This window comes from Budorcas taxicolor, chromosome 11, assembly GCF_023091745.1.
Source record: "Budorcas taxicolor isolate Tak-1 chromosome 11, Takin1.1, whole genome shotgun sequence".
NCBI classification, from domain to species: Eukaryota; Metazoa; Chordata; class Mammalia; order Artiodactyla; family Bovidae; genus Budorcas; species Budorcas taxicolor.
In genome coordinates this window covers 46,909,393-46,929,576 of record NC_068920.1, presented here as the reverse complement: position 1 = coordinate 46,929,576, position 20,184 = coordinate 46,909,393, and the positions used below count along the sequence as shown (strand labels likewise).

Sequence of the window (20,184 nt, the reverse complement as noted above, 5' to 3'; positions counted from 1 at the left end):
AACTCAATGTTGAGGTCCTGCTAGAAAGAGTATAAGGATATCTGAGAAGTCACAACACTATGGGAGATCCTCCTTCTAGAAAACTTTGCAGGACCAAGTGGATCCAGAATGCCTCTTCCAGAGCCAACCATAGCCTTCTCTTGTAGCAAGTGCCAGAGGAATCTCTAGGGCTATTCAGATGTGATGTCAGAAAAAATTGTGTATTTCCATGGGTGAGATGACTCACCTCAAGTACCTGGACTGTGACACTTTCCTGGTGGGTCCCTGATTCCAAGGGGTTCCATGAGCCTTCTTTTCTGTCATTAACAGGTTCTACCACACAAAGTTGTGCAGTGCAAATACCTGGCCAAGGAACAAAAACTTGTCATTAGTGATTTTATTTCAAGTCCCTCTTTTTCACGTTGGGAAGTTATACACCATCAAAGATGACTCTTCTCAAAAATTTCTGGGCAAAGTTATTTTTAACTCCGTTTATCTAGGTGCTTCAGCTCCCTAAAATGCTTATCCATACCCTTTTTGTCTGCATGTATTGATTTTGAAGGTGCTTTTGGCATATTGACTGCCTTTCAGCTCTAGACTGATGGTCAAATGCCCATTATAAATTGTGAGTTGAGAAAAAAATGCCTCTTACTACTAGATCAACTCATTTACCTCCTTGGGGAAATTTTTGTACAACCACTTTATATCTCCATGTATAACATAGGCTTCCATAGAAATCAAAGGTTACACTTAAGCATCAGACTATACCCAGAAGAACCCCATTCTATATATGAGTCCCTTCAAATCACTCTGTCTTGGATCAAGAAAACTTTTAAGACCGTACAAATGTCACTTACCAGGAAGTGCCACTACACAACCTCAAAGCTATATGCTTGCATTGCCACAAACTGAAGTTGGCTTCTTAATCCAACTGTAGGTAATTAGGTCTTTACCCAGTATCTTCCCATCACTTCCTCATGGCACCCACTCTATTTCTTGTCTTTCTTATTTGTGCCCAGCTTTTTAGACACCTTGTAGTCTCATGAACTTTTTAGCTAGCCCCGATGGAGAAGAAGCCAGATGGGGAAGAAATGGAAACAGTAACAGACTTTATTTCTTTGGGCTCCAAAGTCACCACGGATGGTGGCTGCAGCCATGAAATTAAAAGACACTTGCTCCTTGGAAGAAAAGCTATGACAAACCTAGACAGCATATTAAAAAGAAGCGACATCACTTTGCCGACAGAAGTCTGCATAGTCAAAGCTATGGTGTTTCCAGTAGTCATGTACACTGTGAGAGTTGGACCATAAAGAAGGCTGAGCATTGAAGAACTGATGCTTTCATACTGTGGTGCTGGAGAAGACACTTGAGAGTCCCTTAGACAGCAAGGAGATCCAGCCAGTCAATCCTAAAGGAAGTCAACTCTGAATATTTATTAGAAGAACTGATGCTGAAGCTCCAATACTTTGGCCACCTGATGTGAAGAGCTCATTGGAAAAGACCCTGATGCTGGGAAAGATTGAGGGCAGGAAGAGAGGGGAGTGACAGAGAATGAGATGGTTGGATGGCATCATCGACTCAATAGACATGAGTTTGAGCAAGCTCTGGGAGTTGGTGAAGGACAGGGAACCCTGGCATGCTGCGGTCCATGGGATTGAAAGAGTTGGACACGACTGAGCACTGAACAACAACCACAAGGGCTTTTGAAAGTGAAAGTGAAGTCGCTCAGTCATGTCTGACTCTTTGCGACCCCATAGGCTGTAGCCTACCAGGCTCCTCTGTTCATGGGATTTTCCAGGCAATAGTACTGGAGTGGATTGCCATTTTCTTCTCCAGGTGATCTTCCCAACCCAGGGCTCGAGCCCGGGTCTCCCGCATTGTAGACAGATGCTTCCGTCTGAGCCACCAGGCTTTTAGGGAGTAGCAGTTCTGGATCTTTAACACTGCAGAATCAAAGGACAGTGCCTGGTGGAACTAGCAGTCTGTGGGTAAGGAAGAGCACATTTGTAGTGAACATCAGACCTCAAGTTTGACCCAGGCCTTGTGTTAGTAGTTCCACAGACCAGTGACAACAGGGCCCTAGGTGTTATTCTAATGGGCAGTCTCCACTTGGATTTGGTTCACAGAAGTCTTGGCAGGCCATCTTAGTCCGTATTTAACCTATACTCCAAGGAGCAACCTTTGCTAGCAACCTTTGCTGGCAATTCCTTTGCTAGACCTCTGTAGCTTAAAACTAGGCAGATTTCTTGGTTTATCACTGATACATTGGAACAGTAAGTGAGATCACTATAATTCTATGTTTTATTCATAAAAATGCAAATATCTCATTAACTTTATGAAGTTTAATAGGAGCTGGTTTTTGGAGGAAAAAAGTTCATTGTCAAAGGAATATTTCTCCTGTAAATGACTTTGTTAAAGCCTACTATTATCTGAATCTTTCTTAAAATGTAATATTTTTCCATTCTTACTTTTTAGATATAATGCTCCATTTAAAAAAAATATCCAGAATTGGGTGTATAAATTGTCTACTTCCTCAGATATAATTGAAGAGTGGCTAGTAGTGCAGAACCTTTGGGTTTATCTTGAAGCTGTCTTTGTAGGTGGCGACATAGCCAAACAGCTACCACAGGTAAATACGGCTTTTGTAACTGCTGATAGAATAGTTTGGTGTATGTTGTCTGTATGTCTCTGTAGAAATCTTCAGAAAGACATATGGTCATGTCTTGATGATTTGCACCAGTGGTTTGCAAACTGTGGCCAACTCACCTATTTTTGTAAATATAGCATTATTGGAATACAGCCATGTCCATTCATTTATGTCCTGTCTGTGACTGCTTTAGGATTACAATGGCACATTGTCTGTCCATGGAATTCTCCAGGCAAGAATACTAGAGTGGGGAGCCATTCCCTTCTCTAGGGGATCTTCCCAACCCAGGGACTGAATCTGGTTCTCCTGCATTGCAGGTGGATTCTTTACCATCTGAGCCACTAGGGAAGTCCCATAGAGATGCCATAGGTATGGAAATTCAAAAGAATAGGACTAATTTTACAAAAGGCACAGTTGAATAGTTGTAACAGAAACCATTCCATGGACAGAGGAGCCTGGCAGGCTACAGTCCATGGGGTTGCAAATCTTTGTAGATTAAAAATAAAGGACAAAAGCATTTTGACAGTAGCTGGTTTCCCTTTGTAACACATTTTTAAAACAGAAATCTTTTCTTTTTTAATCAGAAAGTTATATTTTTTTCAAAAATGCACTTAAAACTTTTGATAGAGGCAAGATTATGCCAATTTCTAAAGGCAGTTTTTGCAATCGAATGCAAGCTTAATATCGTTCATAGTAAATAGTAAATTTTCATTTGCAAAAATGTAAATGAAGCTTTGTTTTAGATTTTTACTGTTTTCTCCTTTTCTTTTTCCTGGGGCACTATTAAGCTTTAATTATTCCAAAGATACTGAGATCAAATTATTTTCATGCTTCTTGAGTTTGCTCATCAAACCAAAACACCTGGGGTGCTGAAAGACTAGATTTGGGATTTAAGTTGATAGCACTGAAAATTAATCATGCGGCACTTTGAAAAATGTATTAAATGTAAGGAAATGAATTAGTCATAAACCCTGTTGTGATAGGACAGCATTTCAATAAGCAGTTTTATGGCTTTGGGTTTCTGTTGTTCAGAGTTAATTCAGATGAAAAAAAAAATGCTCCTTTAAATTATGTAGCCTAAGATTAATAAGGTGGCTTGAGGAACTATAAGAGATGCCAGAGTGAAGACTTTGCTTCATTCAGTCATCCACATGCCAACTTTTACTGACTATGGGTTTGTCTTTAGGAAGCAAAACGTTTTCAGAATATTGACAAGTCATGGATAAAGATAATGCAGCGAGCTCATGAGAATCCCAATGTGATTAGTTGCTGTGTTGGAGATGAAACCATGGGGCAGCTTTTACCTCATTTACACGAACAATTAGAAGTATGTCAGAAGTCACTTACAGGGTAAGAGTTTAATTTTTTCATTGCCTAACATTTTATATGTGACGATGTTTTATCCCAAATTAATAAATTGACTGCATTTCCGGTTCGGTAGTGATGGTTGAAGTGGTGTTAGGAATTTAGCATTTCACATAAATTTAATTTCTTGGCAAAAAAAGACATCTTCAAGTTAGAGTGGGTGAATTAAGGCATTGTATGAGTTTTGTAGGGCTGCTGTGACAAATTACCGCAAACGGGGTGGTTTAAGATGACAGGAACTTATTTTCTCACAGTTCTGGAGACCATAAGTCTAAAGTCAAGGTAGCAGCCCCTTCTGAAGGCTCTAGGGAGAATTTTCCCTGACCTCTCCCAGGTTCTGGTGGCTCTGGGACTACCCTTGGCTTGTGGCTACATAACTCTAGTCTCTGTCTTTATATGCCCTTCTCCTCTTCTTTCTGTGTGTCTCTTATGAGGATACTTGTCATTGGACTTAGGGCTCATCTGGATAATCCAAGATGAGCTCCTCTCAAGATATTTAACTTCAGTACATTTGCAAAGGCCTCTTTTCCAAATGAGACAGTATTCACAGATTCCAGGAAATAGGATGTGGGTAGGAAATAGGATGTGGGTAGGAAATAGGAAATAGGACATGGGGTAGCTCCCATGTCTTTTGGGGGCTACCAATCAGCACACTGCAGGTGTGGAGTAGAGAGGTGTACTCAGAGAGCAATTAGCCAGACAAATTCACAGATAATTTTCTTCAAAGGCAGTTCTTTCTCAATTTCTTTTGAAATAGGGCAAAAATATACCCCGGTTTGTCCAAATTTTTGCCTTTGTCCTGACTGAATGGCTAGTTACCCCCGCGCCCCCTTTCACTCTCAAAATATCCTGATTTGGAGATAAATTATATGTTCGCCCAGCATTTAAGCTTGAGGTTCACAGTACTCTTAGAAGGGTTGCAGGAGGGCTCTTGATGAGAAAGAATACTATAGACAATGCCTTGCTCTGAATCACACGTTCTTATTTCCACTTATTTTCCCAAGTGCCATCTAAGGTGGAGCAGGACTTTTCAAATGGGAAATGGCTATAAGTATTTGCTATTATCTTATCGATATTAGTGATTGTGTCTTGGCTAAAAACCCCAAAATTAGTAATTCAGAAAAAATTATTTGGTAATGTGACTTTATTTAAAGGTATTTGGAGAAGAAGCGATTACTATTTCCAAGATTCTTCTTTGTGTCTGATCCAGTTCTCCTGGAAATTCTTGGACAAGCCAGTGATTCCCATACCATCCAGGTGTGTCATCTAAATGTCTGTTACCTAAATCCTTTTTTTCCATAGCCTGTGTAATAAAAAATAAAAATGAAGTTAACATCTTAAAAGTGCAGTCAGGAAAGAAGAGTGTTAAAACTGACATTGGTTATAAAATGCCTCATTTTCTTTGGATTTGGAGCCCATCAGCTGGAGGCAAGAGCCATCAATTATGCAACTCACCAGTTGGGTGGTCTTAGCCAGTTACTTAATTTTCCTGTGTCTCAGTTTTCTTGTCTGTAAAATCAGAATATTAATCATTTCCACCTCATAGGCTTGTCATAAGAATTATGCGAGTTAATGCATCAAAAGTACCTGACATAAAGTATGTGCTCACTAAATGTAACTCATTGTTATGAGTATTTAAATCTAAATATTCTTAGATCAGATAGGGATTGTGGTTTAAATTTGTCCCTTTTTTCCTGTCCAGAATGCTTCTCAAATGCTTTTAGCCATTTTGAAGGGCAGTAATTCCAGGAGGAAGAGAAAAACTACGGAGAACTGAGTGTGGAGGCACTCAAACCCCATCCCAGGACCATTTCTGGTTTGGGAAGCTGGGAAACAGCTAATAATACCTTTCTTGTTGGTTTCCAGGGAGTTGTGGGGATGAGAAAGGACAGGAAGGAAGTAGAAGCTGTGTAAGGCAGACACAGAGCCAAGAGAGGAGGACTGACCTGTCCCTGGGAGGGAAGGGGACAGGGACCGTGTGGTTCAGTCTCTGCTGGGAGGAAGATGGCAGTTACTGGTTCAATCTCCTTAATGTAAGAGGAGGGGCATCTGTAGGTCGTGGAGGAAACATTGTGTAGGGCTCAATTTTAAAAAGTAGGCTTCCTATTTGCAATTTTTTAAGGAATCTCCACACTGTTCTCCATAGTGGCTGTACTAGTTTGCATTCCCACCAACAGTGCAAGAGGGCTCCCTTTTCTCCACACCCTCTCCAGCATTTATTGCTTGCAGACTTTTGGATCTCAGCCATTCTGACTGGTGTGAAGTGGTACCTCATTGTGGTCTTGATTTGCATTTCTCTTAAAAAATTGCAAATAGAACTGCCTTATGACCCAGCAATCCCACTGCTGGGCATACACACCAAGGAAACCAGAATAGAAAGAGACACATGTACCCCAATGTTCATCGCAGCACTGTTTGTAATAGCCAGGACATGGAAACAACCTAGATGTCCATCAGCAGATGAATGGATAAGAAAGCTATGGTACATATATACAATGGAGTATTACTCAGCCATTAAAAAGAATACATTTGAATCAGTTCTAATGAGATGGATGAAACTGGAGCCAATTATACAGAGTGAAGTAAGCCAGAAAGAAAAACACCAATACAGTATACTAGCACATATATATGGAATTTAGAAAGATGGTAATGATGACCCTGTATGCGAGATAGCAAAAGAGACACAGATGTGTAGAGCAGACTTTTGGACTCTGAGGGAGAGGGAGAGGGTGGGATGATTTGGGAGAATGGCTTTGAAACATGTATACTATCATGTAAGAAATGAAGTGCCAGTCTATGTTTGATACAGGATACAGGGTGCTTGGGGCTGGTGCATGGGGATGATCCAGAGAGATGATATGGGGTGGGAGGTGGGAGGGGGGTTCATGTTTGGGAACTCATGTACACCCGTGGTGTATTCATGTCAATGTATGGCAAAACCAATACAGTATTGTAAAGTAAAATAAAGTAAAAATGAAAATTAAAAAAAAAAAGAAAATATGCTATGCAAAAAAAAAAAAAGAAAGAAAGAAATCCCATGGACACAGGAGCCTGGAGAGCTACAGTCTGTGGAATCACAAAGAGTTGGGCACATTTGAGTGACTAAACAACAACAACAACTATTTTTACCACATAATAAATGTAAACAAAAATAATGGGACAAACCAACACCATGAGCTTCTTGACATCCTGGGAAGAATACATTGTCACTTATTTGATGTCACTGTAAAAAAATGCATCCTGAATCTAATCATGAAGAGACATAAGCTAAACCCCAAATAAGGAACAGTCTACAAAACAACTGGCCTATACTCCTCCAAAATGCTTTGTCAAGAAGACAAAGGTTGAGAACCTGCTCCAGATGAAAGGAAACTAAAGAGACGTGAAAACTGAATCTAATGATAATCCTGATATGGAGCCTAAAACAGAAAAACAAATAAACCAACATAAGGGACTTTATTGAGACAATGGGGAAACGGTTACTGTGAACTGTGAATGAAACAATAGTATTGTATCAATGCTAATTTTCCTAATTTTGACAGTTTTACTGTGAATATATAAAGAAAAGTCTTAGGAAATACAAAATAAAACTTTATGGATAAAGAAAAAAAAATAAAATAAAAAGTAGGCTTCCAAGTCAGTCAAGGGTCAAAGAAGAGGTGGTTTTGTTTTTTTTTTTTTTTTTTGAGACAGTGAAGTAAATTCTTAATCTTTTACAAATATTAAAAAAAAAATAGCAAAGATTTTAGGAAATGTCTCAATGGCTTTTGTGTTTGCGTGCTCAGTTGACCCGTTGTGTCTGACTCTTTGCGACCCCACGGACTGTAGCCTGCCAGACTTTTCTGTCCACGGAATTATCCAGCCGAGAATACTGGAGTAGATTGCCGTTTCCTCCCCCAGGGGAATCTTCCCGACCCAGGAACTGAACGCACGTCTCCTGCAGCTTTTGTGTTTAACCTCATGTATGATGTGTTTGCTCTGTCTTGTGCTTTCTTGCAGCCACATCTCCCTGCAGTGTCTGACAACATAAACGAGGTGACCTTTCATGCAAAAGACTACGACCGTATCATGGCTGTCATATCAAGAGAAGGAGAAAAAATCATTGTAATTTAACTTGATTAAAATTTTGTTAGGGTTTCTTTAAAATTTAGAATGCGGTTCTTTTACGAGAGAAAGGAAGGGAGTTGAGTCAGGTTCTAGTTCTGTAGTCCTGGCTTTGTTACAGACTAGTGTAGATAACTCATTTAATTTCTCTGGGGTTCATTTTATCACCTGTACAATGAAAGTTTTAGACCAAATGATCTTTATACTTCTTGCTACATTATTAATTAATTTTACTCATGCTTTAAGTATTTTGTGTGAAATCGTTTGCTTTGTCTTGAGGTGCTGTGATTTAGGACATCTGTAAAAATATCAAATTACTATCTATTTGTAACCTGTTTGTAATATACTTTTTCAGTTGGATAGTCCTGTTATGGCCAAAGGTCCCGTGGAGATTTGGCTTCTGGACCTATTAAAAATGCAGATGTCGTCATTGCATAATATAATTAGATCCGCATTCTATCAAATCAGTGATTCAGGATTTCAACTGTTACCTTTCCTCAATCACTTTCCAGCACAGGTGAGACTACACAACACTCAAAGAGTAGAAATAAGGGGGACAGATATTCAGGAGACAGTCAGCCTGATGGTGTGGAAGCTGTTCTATGTGTGTTAGTTGCTTCGTCATGTTCAACTCTTTGTGACCCCATGGACTGTAGACTGCCAGGCTCCCCTGTCCATGGACTGCTTCAGGCAGGAATACTGGAGTGGGTTGCCATTTCCTTCTCCAAGGAAGCCATTCTAGCTTTGAACAAGCTAGAGAGGCCCACCCACCCCCCGGCCCCACCCACCTGCTTGTCCTCTCCTCCACTCTAGTCCAACCCACTCCGTCCCCCAGAAGAGGGTTTGCACTGCTCCCATTGTTGAGGATCTTCATGGAGACTAAAGCACTAATGAGAAATTTCATCTTAGACACCTGTCTATGTATAAAAACATCTATCTATCCATACGTAGATGAATATAGACACAGATACAGATATGGACATATATAAAAGGAGTCACCATATCTTTTCCTGAAATGAAATCCATCTTGCCTTTTGTTTATTTTCCCTTCAAGTAGTTAAAAATTGGCATAATCTGTTGAAGGAGTTCTTCTCATGAGCTAAGTTTTTAGAGAGAAGACATTGAAGAGGCTGGAGCAGGTGTTTTCGTGAAAAGCCCTCCTGCCTTTTGACTCTTAGAAGTGTAGGGTCATGTGCCAGGTGTTATTAAAACTGGATATGGCAAATGAAGAAGTAACAGTTTCATTACATTTTCAGCCAAGGTAAATGAAGAGTCATGATTTGTGATCTGGGTCAGAAACAGCGAGGGATCAATTCAATTCAGTTCAGTTACTCAGTTGTGTCCGACTCTTTGTGACCCCGTGAACCACAGCACGCCAGGCCTCCCTGTCCATCACCAACTCCCGTAGTCCACCCAAACCCATGTCCATTGAGTTGGTGGTGCCATCCAACCATCTCAGCCTCTGTCATCCCCTTCTCCTCCTGCCTTCAATCTTTCCCAGCATCAGGGTCTTTTCAAATGAGTCAGCTCTTTGCATCAGGTGGCCAAAGTATTGGAGTTTTTGGTTCAACATCAGTCCTTTCAATGAACACCCAGGACTGATCTCCTTTAGGATGGACTGGTTGGATCTCCTTGAAGTCCAAGGGACTCTCAAGAGTCTTCTCCAACACCACAGTTCAAAAGCATCAATTGTTCGGCTCTCAGCTTTCTTTATAGTCCAACTCTCACATCCATACATGACCACTGGAAAAACCATAGCCTTGAGTAGACAGACCTTTGTCGACAAAGTAATGTCTCTGCTTTTTAACATGCTGTCTAGGTTGGTCATGACTTTCGTTCATGGCTGCTGCTGCTAAGTCGCTTCAGTCGTGTCCGACTCTGTGCGACCCCATAGATGGCAGCCCACCAGGTTCCCCCATCCCTGGGATTCTCCAGGCAAGAACACTGGAGTGGGTTGCCATTTCCTTCTCCAATGCATGAAAGTGAAAAGTGAAAGTGAAGTCGCTCAGTCGTGTCCGACTCTTAGCGACCCCATGCACTGCAGCCCACCAGGCTCCTCTGTCCATGGGATTTTCCAGGCAAGAGTACTGGAGTGGGTTGCCATTGCCTTCTCCATAATTTCATGACTAGAAGGCAAGAAAAATATAGGTGGGTTTAGCAAAACCCAGCTGCTCTTCCCATCCCAAACCCCAAATCCTGAATTACTGCATACACAGTGGAGACAGCTGAAATGTTACGAAATTATTCAAATGACACAAGTACAAATACAGAGTCAATCTTCACTGAAGAGAATACATTAATATTGTTTTTGTATTGTATAATATTCTTGGCAAGCTTTAATATTCTTATTAGCATTATTACCCTTGTGACAAAGCTTTATAAAATACTGTATTTGATAAGCTGAGGAAAATAGCTCCTTAGGCTAAATCAACATAGTTTCCCTCCTGCAGGAAAGCATGATTACAGTTGGAAGGAGATATAGCATTACAGTTGGAACAGCTGAAAAGCAAATTTAAAGCAGTGGTGAAGTTGGACAGGATATAATAGGAAAATTGACCAACTTTTAGGACTTTTGTATAATGTGTGTATGTATTTTTAGATAAAAGATTTTTAGATAAAAATCATAACATTGTAGTAGGCAAATTTCAGTTGTATGGAAAAATTGCTTTAAAGAGTAATGAATATATATATATTCATTTTCTGTATTTTCATTCAATATATACTTATTTAATATGTTCATTAAATATATATATTAGTCTCTTTAAATTGCATTTTAAAAAGCAGTTTTCCAGAATCAGTTTTCCCATTACTGTGTTAATTTTTTATCTGAAATTGTTTAAAATTTCACTTCTTTTTTCTCAAATGCATTTTGAAGATTTTGAACACAATGGATCCTTGTTGGAAAAAATTGGGAACATTTGAAGAATATAAAAGTGAAAAGAAAATTTTCCCATATTTCCACCACCTGGAAATGATGACAGTAATTTAGTGTGTTCCTTTTCAGTATTTTTTAATGTGCTCATCATAGACACCAAATAATATTGATGAGAATTTTGGTTTTTATTTTTATTTTGTTTTTTTATTGTAATGAAACATCCTCCAGTTTTCACCATGAAGTCCCCTGCCTTCTTAAACCTAGTGAGAAACATAATTTATAGTCAGTTTTTAAAAAGTACCACTATGTAGTGATTTTGCAGGGTTTGTAAGTCTCTTTGGTCTTTAAATCAGACAGCCTTGCACTGCCATTTCTGCCTTGTTTCTCTCTGTTTTGTGCAAAGAGTATCTGCTTGCTATCCGGAGCTTCCTGATAGCAGCTATTTCCTTTCCATCCCAGGGCTTCATTTATCTTCACCTGCAGACCCAGGACTGGCCACTGCTCTAGCAGGAAAATTATTGATATTCCAGAGGAAGCAGGGATAAGGAGAGGATTTTTTTTAAAATTTATTTAATTGGAGGCTAATTACTTTACAATATTGTATTGGTTTTGCCATACATCAACATGAATCCGCCACGGGTGTACACGTGTTCCCCATCCTGAGCACCCCCCTCCCACCTCCCTCCCTGTACCATCCCTCTGGGTCATCCCAGTGCACCAGCCCCGAGCATCCTGTATCCTGCATTCCTGCTTTACCTACATTGAACGCCATGCCTGTAGAATCCACATGCCACTTGCACTTTCCTTCCTCTACCAGATGTGGAATTCCTGTTTGGTTCAAATGATCTTGGATCTGTTGCCTGACTCTGGGGAAGAACAGAAGCTCCCAAAGGGACAGTTGTTGCAGACGAGGGGGTGAGGGGAGGGCAAGTTCTGACCACTTTCATTTCCTTTCCTGGGGCGGAAAACGAAGGTAACGTGAGCATCAACTCACAGTTTTCCTATTCCTTCTTCAGGAGACAAAGGACACGCTTCCGCCATTCTGACTTTCTGTCTCTGTCTCTTGTAGATCTCTATGTAGAAAGAGAAGTAGATGTACATAGAAGATAAGGACATTAGAATGAGATTAAGGAAAGAGATAGGCAGCATATCCTGTTTAGAAGATGCAAACAAACCTTTGGAAAACTCTGCTGAAGAAGAATACACAATAATGTATTATTTCCATTTTTTTTTTTTGAGAAAGGAAAGTCATTGTATAAAGGTATATGGGTCTCAAGCCCTCTATAGAAAAATTCCCCAAGCATCTTCCATTAATGCACATATAATTCGTAGCAGTTGTTTAAATTATTATCTGTCCACACTGAAATAAATAATCAACTGTTTGAACTTTCAATGATTTTCCCCTTTGAGAGTGAAGAAACGCATGTCCCCTTTTTAGTTTAAAATCAATAAGACTGCTCACCTCAACGTGAATAAGTGACCACTAAATTTTATTGCAGGTGTGCTTTAAATATTTGGTAAACTTATTTGTCTGCTGGATTTCTAGGTTGGGCTTCTGGGAATTCAGATGTTGTGGACGCATGATTCAGAAGAGGCTTTAAATAACGCAAAAGATGACAGGAAAATCATGCAAGTGACAAATCAGAAATTTTTGGATATTCTAAATACTCTCATTAGTCAGACAACACATGACCTGAGCAAGTTTGACAGAGTGAAATTTGAAACTCTAATTACCATCCATGTGCATCAGAGAGATATTTTTGATGACTTGGTAAAGTATTTTTTTCTTAATTTAAAGTAATCTAGTGTATTAATTAATAAGTTAGTGCTTCTAATAATTAACAGTTAAGTATTTACATACTTCCTAGCTTATATGAACCTTTCATCTGTTTGGTCCTTTCTCACAACCAGCTTTGCCTATACAATGTCAACAAATATATGCTGATATATTTGGTAGTTTTAACAGTCATGTGTGTGTATTCAGGTTTGGCATTCTGAAAGTCTGGAATCAACTGATGTGATTTGAACTGTTTCTTTAAGCCGATAACCAGGGATATGATATAATTTAGGTGGGCTTGGTTGTGAGTTATGGCAATGTTAGTTCACGACTTGGCCCCTGCACTCAGAGGGCAAGAAGAGTCTGAAGAAAGAGGCATGCCACTCCAGACTGGTAGTTAGCAATTTTAGTGAGGAAATTTATTGAATACTTAATGAGGCTTGTCTTGGGCAGCCTCTAGAGAAGTGAATCTCTGCATTTGTCTGCCAGAATTTTTAAAATATTTTTACTGAAATATAGTTGATTTACAGTGTGATGTTAGTTTCTGCTGCACAGCAAAGTGAATGAGTTATACATATCCATATTTCCCCCCCTTTTTTAGATTCTTACCCCATATAGGTCATTACAGTGTATTGAGTAGAGTTTCCTGTACTATTCAGTACCTATTTTGTATATAGTAGTGTGTATATGTCAATCCTGACCTCCCAATTTATCCCTCCCCGCTTACCCCCTGGCAGGTTTGTTTTCTACATCTGTAACTCTATTTCATTGTCTGCCAGAATCTTATAAGTTTGTATAGAGGCCTTAACTACCTCCTATACCATCCAGATGGTCTCACCGGCATGTTCCTCTCTTGAAGGTGAAAATAGTTCCCACTATGGGAACAGTGGGCAGAACGCCCATACCAGAGATAGAGAAGCGGGTGAGGAACCTGTGATTGCCTGGGTCCGTCGAGCTCATGGGTCCACCTGCAGCGGTGTCTTCTAGATTAGCTCCTCCAACTGATGAGCCAGTTGTGAAAAAAGTTCAGATTGAGTAGAACCAAGGTTCAGGGAACTCCTGGGGCTGTTCAGTTGATAGTGTCCTACAAGTCTTCATGGGCTTGATCTGGGCAAGGTTCTGCAGAGCGGGAGTAGGAGGGATATTTGAATTCCCTTTGGAAACAGGACCCTAACAAGTGGTCTTGAGCAGTAGTTGTCTATTATGGGATAGGAAGCCCAGGTAGTTTTGATATTCCATCATTTTGACTAGCTTCATTTTTGACTACCATTGCCATTATTCTGTTTAAAAAAAAATTCTGAACATGCTTCTCTACTTTGTTTCTTAAATTTTTATTTATTTATTTTTTGGCTGAGCTGGGTCTTTGTTGGGGCACATGGGCTCTTCATTGCTGCGAGCGGGCTTTCTCTAGCTATGGCAAGTGAGGACTACTCTCTGGCTGAGGTGCGCTGGCTTCTCATTGTGGTGACCTCTCTTGTGCAGGGCGTGGGCTCTAGGCTCATGGGCTTCAGTTGCTGTGGCTCTCAGGCACGTGGGCTCTTAGTTCCCAGACCAGGGCTTGGACCCGTGTCCCCTGCACTGGCAGGCAGATTCTGAACCACTGGACCACCAGGGAAGTCCCTGACTTGATCTGTCTTTAAGGTATCTTTTTCCTTCATCAGAGACCCACAGTTCCTGCAACTTGGGGCCCATTTTTTTAGAGACTATGATTCCCAGGCTACCTGTTTCCAACTTGTATCAAAAGTTCTGATCAGATAAGTTGTATTTACCGAAGATTGAAGGGCATGGAGTCCATTTATTTCCCTGTAATCTAGATCCTTCTTTCTCAAAGTATGTATGACAACTGATTGCACTGGTCTCACCTAGGAGCTTGTTTGAAAAGCAGAATCTTCAGCCTCCCTACCTCCCTATCTCCTCTGCAGATCTACTGAATCATCCTCTGTATTTCAGCACAACTTCCAGGTGATTCATGGCATATTAAAGCTCAAGAAACACTGCTCTAGAATTTCTCTGGTTCATGCTAATCATCAAAAAGCCACATACTTAGACCATATTGCTTTGGCCTTCTACAGATTTGCTTAATTTCCATTACCATTATACTCTGGTTTTCCTTTAAGTTCACTTCAAGAAGCAGTCGTATGGAATCCATTACTATACCTGCTATGAATGTAATTGAGAATATTTGTACATTTCTCACTGTCTCTTAAAGTTGAGGTCTCATAGAAGAACCTTCTTTTTAAAATCAAAATGCTGAGCATAGCTTTACTTTCCTTACAGAATGGGTTTTTTTTTTTTTTTAAAGAAACTACTATACACATAGTTAAAACTATGAAGCTGTTTTTCTTTTTATCTCAATTGCTAGTGAACTCATACTCAGTTTGCATTCCAAGTAAAATAGTATCTTGTAGCCCACATATATGCATTTTATTTTTCCATGTATAAGGCTTAGAAGATAATGCATTTTGATATACAGTAACAACTCAATAAATATCAGCTATTCTTCTTTATGCTTTCCTCCTTGACCCCCTCTTTATTTTTAAAAGTGCACTTATTTTTATTTATTTTTGGCTGTGCTGGTCCTTTGTTGCTATGTGCAGGCTTTCTCTAGTTGTGGCGAATGCTGCTTTCTAGCTGCGGTACATGGGCTTCTCATTGTGGCTTCTCTTGCTGCGGAGGATGGACTCTAGGGCAGGCAGGCTCAGAGTTGGGGTGCACGGTCTTAGTTGCCTCATGGCATGTAGGATCTTAGTTCCTGGACCAGGGATTGAACTTGTGTCCCCTGCATTCGCAGGCAGTTTCTTAACTACTTGACAACCAGGCAAGCCCCGGTCCACCCTCTCTTTGCCATCTAATAGTGTTGCAAGTAGCTAGCTGACTACATCTCCATGGCTGAGAGTCCTGTGCTCGAGAACAGAGTCCCTGTGGGTGGCACCTGACTGTTACCTGAAAGTAGTCCTCTTAAGGTGGTGAAACAAACTATTCTTTAAAAGGGAAGATAGAATTCTTAACTGGAGGGGGAAGCAAGATCATAGACAATGAAACAGCAGCAAAAAGTAAATAGCATGAAGACTTAATGAGATGGAGAACTAAGCATTGTGCAGTTGCCAGAGTCTATTTTTCAGTGTCAGCTGAATGGCCTGGAATTGGGCCTCTGGGTGGAGGAGCAGTGAAAGGGACCACTTGCCACTTCTTATATTGATTCCCCCAAGTGGGCAGGACTGGGGTTTCCCCAGGTTTGCTGATGGAAAGTCATGAAGCACTGTAGAATGTATTGTGGTGGGATGTTGCTCCTAAATGTGCTCATTAGGATTCTGTCTCTTGCATCCATGGTGGTGGGAGCCTCTTTGCCTCCCATGGGTATAAGCCTCTTGGCCCATGAGTGTAAGCTGATGACTGGGCAGATTGATTGGTTTGGCCACAGTGCTGGTGCAAGAAGGCATGTGTACATACAGGGCCATGCCTCTCCCATTGCCGTGAGGACAGTGCCCAGCCCCTTTCCTCTGCCCTGTGAAGCCTCAGTTCTCACTCTTTCTCCAGAGTCCTGGATGCGTCAGCAGTACTGAACTTCTTTCAGTTTTTTGAACACACCAGCCAGATCTTCTGGGTCTTTGCCTAGAATGTTTTGCCCTCTCATGCCTTCATCGCCCCTTCTGTTTTATTTCCCTAGCTAATTCCTATTATTTTTGCAGGGTTTAGCTTAGATGTTTCTTTCTCTGAGTATCTCCCTCAGACCTAGACTAGGCCAGGTCTTCTTGCTACATAATTTCATGACCTTCAGTTTCTCTTCCTACTTCATTGCATTTGCTTGTTTATCTGATTTGTCTTTTGCCCTGTTTTGTCAGCTTCAGAAGGCGGGAACCGTGTCTGTTTTTGTTTACCCAGCACAGCACTCCAAGGAAAGACTCATTAAATATTCATTCCAAGGAAAGACTCAGTAAATATATATTATATGACAAGAATCAGCTACTGAATGAGTGAATAAAAATTGCCTATATGCTATGTTTTATGCTATTGCAATTCAGTATGTAATCTCTTTGTATTTCATTTTTTCAAGGTAAAAATGCATATCAGATCTGTTACTGATTTTGAATGGCTAAAACAGAGTAGATTTTACTTTAAGGAAGATTTGGATCAAACAGTGGTGTCTATTACAGATGTTGACTTTATTTACCAGAATGAATTTCTGGGGTGCACTGATCGTCTTGTTATCACCCCATTAACAGATCGGTAGGAAACTTCATTTTTGTTATTCCATTCTTATAATTAAATTACGTACTTAGAATTGTCTTAAATTTGCGTTTGAAATGTTAACAAAAGCATAATGCTGTCGTGTCAGCTTTGAGCTAGCTCATCAAAGTCTAACAATGAAAGAACTGTTGTTATTTAAAAGTACATGTAGGTTAAATTTTTATGAAATAGAAAAAAGTAAAACAATAAAAGAATGCTTGGATGTTGACTATGAGAAGTTTAGTAATGAAGTTGAAAAAAAAAAGGAAAGAAAAAAGAAGTTGAGTAATGAAGTTAAGATTACAGGATGGACAAATGTCTCTAGAGCCTTAAAGAGGGTCATTAGAATTGCAAAGAAGGAAGGTACACCTTGGAAACAGTGTCACCTGGTTTTTCATATGTGGAAGTTGATTCCTAAAGTGATGTTTCTTGGCCAGGTCTGAATGAATCATCAATTAATGGCACATCCCCTCACCATTCTTTCTAGTATATGACACTAGACAAGTCCTGGGTCTTTGCCATTCTTACATGTCCTGCAAATACCTGGTTCTATGGGCCATGTGTAGGAGACAGTAAATGTTTGTAGAATCGACTTAAACTGAGTCATAGAACAACTAATTCTGCTGTTATTTTAAATAGAGCTGACTCCAGGTAAAATTATGATACAGAAAAATTATGTCTTCAGCCTCTTCTAGACTCATCCGACCTCCCTTTATATGTCCGGTTCCATCACAGTCTAAATTTTTCAGGGTGTTTTCCCTTCGATTGATGTTTATGTATAAAGCTTCATGTCTCACGAAGCTTTACTAAGTTTGCTTAGATCTGAAACAAATGTAACTGAAGCTGCATTATGGATACAAGGGGGTTCATTATATTGTTCTTTACATGCGTCTAAGTGAGTGAAACACTTCATAGTGACATGGGTTACCGGAAGTGGTGTGCTGGTGGCGCTGGCTTGTACCAGCCTGCAAGAGCCAACATCATGCTTCTCTTCCCAGTTTTGTGCTATCACATTGCCAGCATTACCACTGACCATGGTGGATGTATTTATGCCACAGAAATCAGCAGATGTAAAAAATTATATTTGGAATTTCCTGGTGGTCCAGTAGTAGGACTCAACGCTTCCACTGCAGAGGACACAGGTTCTATCCTTGCTTGGGGAACTAAGATCCTGCATGCCATGTGGCGAGGCAGAAAAACAGAAATCAGCTTTATTTTTTTTTTCCTAAAGGGCTCATTGTTAAACATCTTCCAGCACACCACTGCTTGCTTGGTTCTCTGACTTCAGATTTCTCCCAACCACAATGCAAGGAAGGCCTGCAGGTTTTACATCAGCGTTGCATGCCTTTGCAAACACTGTATTACTTCTAATGAATAGCAGCTACTCCAGCCTTGTTTGGTTGCCCATCTCTTATGAGAAAGCATTAGTAGCTCAGTCGTGTCTGACTCTTTGTCATCCAATGGACTGCAGCCTGCTAGGCTCCTCTGCCCAAGGGATTTTTCAGGCAAGAATACTGGAATGGGTTGTCGTTCCCCTCTCCAGGGGATCATCCTGATCCAGGGATCGAACCTGCATCTCTTATGACTCTGGCATTGACAGGCCGGTTCTTTACCACTAGCACCACCTGGGAAGCCCCTCTCTTATGGAGGCGGCTCAAACTCTAAAACAAACGGTCTCATTCCAATCATGTTGGACTTTTGTTTGTGCCTCACTGTAACGCATGCTACCTCATATCCACAACGTTTTGTCTGATTCACATCTGCAGGTGCTACATCACTTTGGCGCAGGCTTTGGGAATGAACATGGGAGGGGCTCCAGCAGGACCTGCGGGCACTGGCAAAACCGAAACTACGAAAGACATGGGAAGATGTTTGGGGAAATACGTGGTCGTGTTTAATTGCTCAGATCAAATGGACTTCAGAGGGCTAGGAAGGATTTTTAAAGGCAAGTGTCAAACACTGTTATGTTATTTTTGGTGGATTTATTTTTGTTGCATTTAAATGGTATTTTCTGATAGAAGTCTAAAGTGATAGTGTCCCACATAACCAAAATTAATATAGATTGATGCATATGATATTGCCATTTTTCTGGGCCAAAAATGGCTGGGTATCATCAATTAAATATCATTCAATACTACTTCTGGCATTACAGTCCATGAGTTGAATGTGTATTAGATTATGAAAACAGAATCAATTTAATACTGCCTGAAACAATGGTGGAGGAGATAAGATCAGGATAGCAAACCAATGACACATGTGACTTCCTTTATTGCATTAGATCCCACTGAAATAAAGATTTTTATTATTTATTTTTGGCTGCACCGTGAAGCTTATGGGATTTTAGTTCCCTGACCAGTGATCAAATCCAGGCCCTTGGCAGTAAGAGCACAGAATGCTAACCACTGGACCACCAGGGAATTACTGAAATATTTTTTTAAAAGGATGGTAACACTGGAAAAAGAAGGGAGAGGGGTCCTGGCAGATGGGAAATATTGGGAAAATCTGGAAAGATAGATGGCAGATGGTTTCAGATGGACAAAGAAGAAAGGTGAGGGAGCAGTTCAGTCTTAGAACTCAGGCCTTGCTGGTCTTCTCTGGTGGTCTCATGCAGACCCAAACTTTCATTGTTATTCAGTCACTAAGTCGTGTCTGTTTGCAACCCCGTGGACTGCAACACCCCAGGCTCCCCTGTCCTTCACTATCTCCCGGAGTTTGCTCAAACTCATGTCCATTGAGTCAGTGATGCTATCTAACCATCTCATCCTCTGTTGTCCCCTTCTCCTCCTGCCCTCAGTCTTTCCCAGCATCAGGGTCTTTTCCAAAGAGTCTGCTCTCCACATCAGGTGGCCAAAATATTGGAGCTTCAGCTTCAGCATCAGTCCTTCCAAAGAATATTCAGGGTTGGTTTCCTTTAGAATTGACTGGTTTGCTCTCCTTGTAGTCCAAGGGACTCTCAAGAGTCTTCTCCAGCATGACAATTTGAAAGCATCAGTTCTCTGGCACTTAGCTTTCTTTATGGTCCAAATCACATCCATACATGACTACTTGAAAAACCATAGCTTTGACTATATGAACTTTTGTCAGCAAAGTGATGTCTCTGCTTTTTAATACGTTGTCTAGGTTTGTCATGGTTTTCCTTCCAAGAAGCAAGCGTCTTTTAATTTCATGGCTGCAGTCACCATCTGCAGTGATTTTGGAGTCCAAGAAAAT

At 40.5% G+C, this 20,184-nt stretch overlaps 1 protein-coding gene across 1 annotated transcript in view; it reads left to right on the top strand.

The window, feature by feature from the left end:
• Window positions 1-20,184, top strand: part of DNAH8 (dynein axonemal heavy chain 8) — a 315,366-nt gene that overhangs the window by 108,711 nt on the left and 186,471 nt on the right. The window contains exons 36-43 of the mRNA XM_052649575.1: window positions 2,455-2,608; window positions 3,813-3,976; window positions 5,146-5,248; window positions 7,991-8,095; window positions 8,451-8,612; window positions 12,517-12,741; window positions 16,802-16,974; window positions 18,741-18,919. Of these exons, the coding sequence (XP_052505535.1) occupies window positions 2,455-2,608; window positions 3,813-3,976; window positions 5,146-5,248; window positions 7,991-8,095; window positions 8,451-8,612; window positions 12,517-12,741; window positions 16,802-16,974; window positions 18,741-18,919 (1,265 nt within the window). The remainder of the gene's footprint in view (window positions 1-2,454; window positions 2,609-3,812; window positions 3,977-5,145; window positions 5,249-7,990; window positions 8,096-8,450; window positions 8,613-12,516; window positions 12,742-16,801; window positions 16,975-18,740; window positions 18,920-20,184) is intronic.